The 7141-nt window shown below is 54.2% G+C and overlaps 2 protein-coding genes across 2 annotated transcripts; one reads left to right on the top strand and one right to left on the bottom strand.

Moving 5' to 3' along the window:
• Nucleotides 1–2898: 2898 nt before the first annotated feature.
• TRAVEDRAFT_84217 (uncharacterized protein) lies at nucleotides 2899–3461 on the bottom strand (the record flags this gene model as incomplete). Its single annotated transcript, XM_008044947.1, has 2 exons — nucleotides 2899–3309; nucleotides 3372–3461. Coding segments are annotated over 2 exons (501 nt in total), but the record flags the coding sequence as incomplete, so codon positions are not given.
• Nucleotides 3462–6264: 2803 nt separating this feature from the next.
• TRAVEDRAFT_52003 (uncharacterized protein) lies at nucleotides 6265–6700 on the top strand (the record flags this gene model as incomplete). The annotated part of the gene is made up of 3 exons (XM_008044609.1): nucleotides 6265–6365; nucleotides 6431–6612; nucleotides 6666–6700. 3 exons carry the CDS (start codon nucleotides 6265–6267, stop codon nucleotides 6698–6700), a joined length of 318 nt encoding a protein of 105 aa, XP_008042800.1.
• Between the last annotated feature and the right edge of the window lie 441 nt (nucleotides 6701–7141).

Genomic DNA, 7141 nt, shown 5'->3' with positions numbered 1-7141 from the left:
ACGTACCAGAATCATATGGAGGGATGGCAGGATGCCAAGTAAGTACAGAACAAAAGAATGTACGTATATGGTAAGTAGGAAAGTCCATGCTGGCGTATGGTAGACGCACAGCCACTATCACTGCCACTCCCGGTCCGGCACAGCCGTAGACACAGAAGTTCAACAGGGTACTCAAGCTAGCACAATGATCATCTTTGAGCACGACACTACCGTACAGCTGTTAAGGAGCCCTGTATGTATGCGACGAGGCTGCACGTGCGAAGACTGGGATATATCAATCGTGAGTGGATCTCCAAGAACTCAGAACGCGCGGAGGTCAACATGGTAAGACAGCGGGATGACAATCGGAACCCAGGAAAAAAAAGAGAGGCATATCGAGATGTGGGGAGACGAAAGGAAAGAGAAAAGAAGAGGAAGCCTGGATGCTGGCAGTGCGCAGCCGATGTGTAGGGATCGGAAGGGCGGAGAGAGGGGATGGGTGTGCAACGCTGACGGTCGAATGTGGAGACGGGATATAGTAGGAGATTTCTGGACGGCGAACAACGCGCGCAGTAAGTCGCGTCAGAAGCCCATGAGGGCGAATGTTTCTGGGAGGCTATGGACAATCTAGAGCGCGTGTGAGGGGCCGGGTAATGGTGTCTCCGAGTATGCAGGGCGTTAGGCGGTCCGATATCCGCGAGTTGCACCTGGACCACCGCGTGAACTAGGTAGAGAGTCGAGCAGCGACGTCGACGTGCTCTTGGGCAAAGTAGACGACGAGGGGAGACGGCTTCAAGACGGTGAATGATTCCGAAGGGAACAATTCGAGGGAATGGAAGGATAAAGCGTGACTGGGCGTGTTCGAGTGTTTCGTCGGACCGTGATCGGGCAGACAGAAGGGATAGTTGGGAAAAGGACTCCAGAATTGCCAGCGCGGAAACGATATGGTGTGGCAGTAGCCGTACAGGCTTCTCCGTGACATAGAGGGCACCACGCTGACGGAGGCGAGATGTCCGAGCAACAGAAATACTGAGAAACAGCGTGGTGCATGGATATCGTGAGGAAGACCAGCGGGATCTTGGATGGAAACTGTCAGCGGCGGTTCTAACCCCTATGCACTTCAGTCAAGACTCTACGTACGAGAGAGCCGCCTGAGGACAAAGTCCTAAACTGTCTTTGGGGGTGGAGTGGTGGGATCCTGCAAACCGTTCCCAGGATCGGCGACTGCACTGGATATACTGCTTGCGACAGCACTGTTTGACCAGATCGCAGGGTTGAAAGTCATAGCAGCCCCACTTCCCGAGGGGTCGGCGGGTGATTCACCAGGTTTTGTCCTGAATCGATAATGAAGCCTGTTAGAAGATACCCATTATGCGGAGGCGTGGATGAGTACATACTCGGTGTCCGGCTCGCCTTTGACGCGAATGATTTTGGCTTTCAGCTCGGGGGAACAGCGCTGTATGTCCCTCCCGCAGAAGTAGAGGTCATAGTCATATGGCTGGGAGAGTGTGTCGGTCATGCGCAAAATGTCCTTGCGGAGGTCGTCAGATATGCATTGCAGTACACCGTCAGAGACGTTCCTAGCGAGTGTTTCCATGATGTCCAAGAGAGCCCTTGCATCAACTGTGGTCTGAACGAATTGGGTCTTGTATGCAGCGAAGATTTGGAGCAGAACGTGAGTCAGCTCTGCAAGAACGTCCCCCGTGTAGGCGCGAACGGGCTCCAGGTCCTTGGCGGGGAGGGATGATTTCAAGGCGTGATTGGCGCACTCCAGGAAGTGGTCGACACTTTGCAGGTACTTCGTATGAGCGTCCTTCGTGTCGTCCGAAGGCGCCTTCGCAAGGTGCGACTGCTTGAGGCGAACCTGGCGATATGCCCCGGTAACACCTTGTCAGGATATGGCATCAGTATATGCAGTGTTCCAGGACGAAGGATGATCTCACCTGGCAGCAAGACACTTGTTAGAGGTTTTTCGGGGCCCATAGCGCTGTACATTAGGTGTATACCTGCCCTTCCAAGCCCTCCTTGGTCGATGAGCTTCAGCACAGAGAAAGAACCCTCGGTCTCGAGGTGGTCGGAAATAGCATTGCAAGTAGACACTGCCCATCCTGTGTCGGCCGCATGCAGACCGGACGACCACAACCCCCAGTAGAAGTAGACACCTAGGGCAGCCGCTTCATCGTCCGACAGACGCAGATGAGGCCACGAAAGTATGCACAAGATGATCTGAAGCCATAGCAGCTTCTGTTGATTGCCCAACCCGAGGGGACCCTGGACCGAGTCCGCCGCAGGGCCGAAGTGCTCTCGGGCCGATTTGTGCAGCTGTTTGAAGTAGTCGACGACGTCGTCCCAGTGGAAGTCCATGAGGCACACGGAGGCGGCAGAGAGGGCGTCCGGGGATAAAGTAGTACTGTACGCTTCAACGAGGGTTTGTGTGTCCAGGACACGTGCGAGCTTGTCGATAGTCGACCGCTCCCGCCCTTGCCATGTCTTCTTGCTCTCTTGCCAAGCCTCTGGTGGGAAGGATATAGACCTCAGTTGTTGAGTCGTTTCCCGTGTCCGATGCCACAGAGATCTCCAGTGATCTAACGAGGTGTACACACGAATGCGCTGACAGAAGGTGCATAGTTTGTGTCGTGTGTACGTGAGGATCGCGGTCACACCGCAGCGCTTACGCGACATTGTATCACAGACCCAGTAGGCGTATCGCTTTGGCTGCCAGGCGGTGTTGAATGCGCGGATCTGGGGAGTGAGATAGGAACACTTGGGATTGACGAGAGGGAGAAGCGTAGTGACAACCGTGAAGACGGCAAGAAGGCCGACTAGAGTCGATGCGATGGCCGCAACAGTGTCGTGGAGCGTCCAGAGGAGGATGAGCATTCCGGAGAGGAAGAGTGCCAGGGCGAGTTGAAGGAGGATGGGGATGGCACCGATGATGTCCTCGACGCGCCACGTTCGAAGGTTGTTTAGGCGATACTGGCGCACCCGCGCAACTGGACGGGAGGTCCCTGAGACGCCGCTGCTATATTCGTTGAGCCACTGCTTGACCATTATGCCTACCGACGCGGAGGACAAGCTGAGGATGAGGCCGGAGAACCACAGTGCGTTGAGCCAGACGGCCCAGCGCGGGACAGGAGGAGGGGTGTTCGCAATTGTGCGGGTGGTACTCGGAGGTTGAGTCGAGTTGACGAATGGAGGCTGGATTGAGAAGCTCGCGAGTTGGGAGGAGATCTGCTGCAACACAGCGATGGAGGGATCGGGGGCAGCGGGCTGGAGTAGGAGGTACGATTGCACATTGAACGTGGTGAGGACAGCCGAGAAGAGACCCGCCTAGGAGAGTGCTCCTTGCTTAACAATGTCGATTCATGTGAGGCGATCGTATGACGACGTACGAATACGAGGTAGGTGTCAATCTCCTCCTTCCATCGCTCGATCATCTCGTCGCTATATGTCTGCACCATCCCCGCAGCATCCGACCATGCCTTGGTCGTTTCTTCTTGTGTGTATACTTCGTCTCTCTTCCAAAACACATCCTAGATGACTGTTATGGGAGTGCAAATAAACAGTATGGAACACGTACATAGAGATCAACTTCAGGAGGCATCTCCGGGCGGGTTTGTGGCGTCTTTTCTACTTCCGGTCCATCTTTCTACGGGGATGAACTCGTCAGATATCGCCAGAGCGAGCAGGGACAAGGTACTGACGGTCTCGCCTGGTTCTGCTCCCGCGGGGAGCTCTCCTTCGGAAGTCACGGGGTCGTGCTCCGGGAGCGGCTGAGACGGTCTGTCGACTGAGAGTGGGTCCGATCCGTGGTGCTCAGACATTGAGATGCAGTACGTGTGGTGGCGAGGGATGTGAGGAGAAATCTACAAGGAATAGACTGAGAGACACACTGGCATACAGAGCGAGACGCAGAGCGCTGGAGGGGGCCATTGTCATCGCGTCCTCGGCTTCCATGCCAGACAACGGTACAAGGTTCAGTCCACCCAAACTCCTCATTCCCGACCTCCGGTATCGCAGGCGCCCTTGGAGTGCAGTATCTTATTCAAGAATAATTTGCCTCGTGGAGGATCTATCCTGCTCATGATTGAGTCTGCAAACTCTATCCTGTACCAGTCACTACGGGCCGCGAGATGCAATTGCCGACGGAGTGTAAAGCCGAAGCTGCGTCAGGGCCCGGGCGAGGTAATAAAGCACTCCGTCTCCTTGCGTGCTCAACGAGGAGACGGCGTGTTTTTCCTTGTGGCAGGTTGGGTGATGCATGTCCGGCGGGACAGTGCCTTTCCATTTGTCCTCACTTATCACAGAGGATTTGATAGAGCCATATCATACCCATAGTCCCACCACGAGGAGGGCACATGCACACACCACATTGATGTGTCGTCGAAGCTTTGCTCGGAAGGACTGGTAAGAGCTGATGCTGCATGTAGCGTCTTGTATGTGTGATGGCGGGGCTCTCGCACGTGAGATATACCAAGGATGGAATGTTGAGCACATATGGCGGTATGCTGAATACGGCGGCGCCCGAGTTTTCGACACTCCAGTGTGCGTATATTCAAATGAAGGGATATCGGTACCGCATGTATGCATTGTGCGCCTGCCCCCATAAACCCTCCATTCGATTACAGGACAACATGTCTCGCTATGTCGGACTCTTGGCTGTACGCAGGTCGCGGCGGCGATTTCGCCTCCCGTTTTACTATTGCTGCAGAGACGCGAGAGTACCACTGCGTCAGCCACAGGTAACTGCAAAATATATCCAGACGTACCTGTTGATCGTGTAAACAAGAATGCTCCATCCGTGGTGCGTTCCCCAATGCTAGTAGCGTCTGATGGAGTAAGAGGACCTGTCATCGCAGACTGAATCGATGACAATATGGGTCTGCACCATTGTCGCCGACGCTTTTCTGCTGCCGGAGACGGCATTCCTTCTGCTTCGGTATACGCCACAGATGCTGTACGGACGGAGGGAGCTTCAGTGAGTGGCAGGCGTGAGATAAATGTCAACGTACAGCATGAATCTGGACACCACGCGGTGGGCGGAGCGCTAGCTCTTTTCTTGGATGGATAGGCTTATGCTGATTCATGTGTGCAGAATAGGTATTGCGTATGTAGGTTAGCGGCTCGCTCTGTTAGCGGCTCTGTCTGGGAATGCGGGTGTCCTGTGAACTGCGCGCGGGAGAAGATCGGTTCATTTGAGTCTATCTGTGAGCAGTATAAGCCAATCGAATACCGCATACACGCATAGATGGAATTTGACTCGAACATGAGCTTGTTATCGGTCGCCTATTCTCGGTCTGCGGCTTGATCAATGCATGCCTGTAGGTCTGTTCAAACGAGCCTCTGCGGTGTATGTTACCTCGAGCAGCTTTGGAGTACTATTTCCAGATTAGAGCTCCTGTATTGCCGCATATCACTGCATACACACACACCGTGCACGGGCACTCGGGCTCCGAGTCAGAGCTTACAGCCTGATTCGCGTTTGATACAGCATGTTGAGTTCAGTGTGTTGGGAAGTGGCGTAGTGGATATATACAGGATATGAGTAGTTGGAAGGATAGGTATCTAGCCTAGACGTGAATGATAGTATGAGCGAGATCGCGAGCTGCGCGTGTCGGTTCTGCATCGCGTTCAGGCAAGGTTCACGCTGAGCGCCCGCGTGCGGCGTTTCCGGGGTTCCGGCACGAGCGGAGAGAGCCAGAGACGTCTTTCTGCTTGCGTAGCACTCTCATCGCGACTCCACGCACAACCACTGGCGCAATGCTCGCGCTCTCCTCGAAGTCAATGACAACCCTCGAGTTTTGTACAGAAGATCTATAAAGGCATAGTGATGTCCGACTGGAGCGTGCGAGGCTTAGCACGACGGAGTACGGTCATATTTCTTCCCGTGGATTCGTGGACATACGGTACGTGACGCTGCCAGTTTTATCTCTCTTCCTTCGCTGATTATTTTCATTTATAATAAAATCCATATCGTCTATTTCGTTTGTTTGGCTCCGCCCTTTGGCTCAGGCTTCTGCCCTCAGGTCGACCTCATCATCCCCAGCCTTCATCCAGAGTGCGCTCGTACATATACAACCTCCAAAGACGCCACTACGGCAATATGTGGTCACAGTGCTATCTTACCAAGCTCCTATCAGTCGCGTGCAGCTTTCACCCTATAAAGCACACATCTTGAAGGAGTTAGGAGTCATACGAATACGTCTCGTTCTACTCCAGCATGTCACGTCGGGCGGAATGCGTAGCTAGCACACTATTTTCTGCAGGTTCTCCCAAGGATCTGAAATGGGACTCTCACCCTGCCTGTTGTCGGTTTTATCACGACACCCTCACACTGCTCGCATCAGCGGTGTTATTCTCTCGACGCAGATCTTGGCGCAGGGCTTGTAGGTCCATATTTGGTCGAAGCCACCCCGACTAGCCTCGCGTCTAACTCGTTTACACTCTCAAGCTGTCACACATCTCCGCGTGAGCACATACGCAAGTCCGAGCAAGTCAACCTCGCGATCCCTGACACTACGGGCATCCGCGAGCTGTTCAAGCACGTCACAGAACTTTGCGCGAGAGATCATCCACCCTCCATCTACAACGTGTCCGCCATCGTCGCTGTCGTCGTAATGACGACCGAGTACGGTACGTTTGGGGCAGCGTTATGTAATATGCCAAATTGACCGTTCTCTTGCTAGACATCTCTTCTAACATTCCAGGATTCGCATTTTAGGCCGCCGAGGAGCTTGCCGGACATTCTGTCCTCGCACGAAACGCCGCTAACGACCACAATTACGCGCTGCCTACGTACACCGCATGTTCAACCAACGAAACTGCGGCAAAACGCCCTCGTAGTCGTCGGAAGACTTCCCGGACCCGAAACGCTGAGCCTTAGCATGTGGGCAAGCTCGGCCAGCTCGTGCGACGATCGCGTCTGTGTCAAGCCTTTCTCTGGCACAATGCTTGATGGCGAGTACGGCAGTTCGGACGAACGTAAGCTCACTATCCATATTTCTCCAGTTTCATACCTGGCAGAACATCACGGACATGTGGCCACCGGTGGCGAGCATACACGGGAAGACGACGGATATATGCTGCACACCCGGCGACCAAAGTCTCCTTCAAGTTCGTGACTTCGGGCGGCCGTACACATCGTCTGACGGATACCTGGTCT

This window comes from Trametes versicolor, assembly GCF_000271585.1.
Source record: "Trametes versicolor FP-101664 SS1 unplaced genomic scaffold TRAVEscaffold_11, whole genome shotgun sequence".
Taxonomy (NCBI): Eukaryota; Fungi; Basidiomycota; class Agaricomycetes; order Polyporales; family Polyporaceae; genus Trametes; species Trametes versicolor.
The sequence above is the reverse complement of the archived record's forward strand: the minus strand, read 5'-3'. Positions and strand labels throughout refer to the sequence as shown.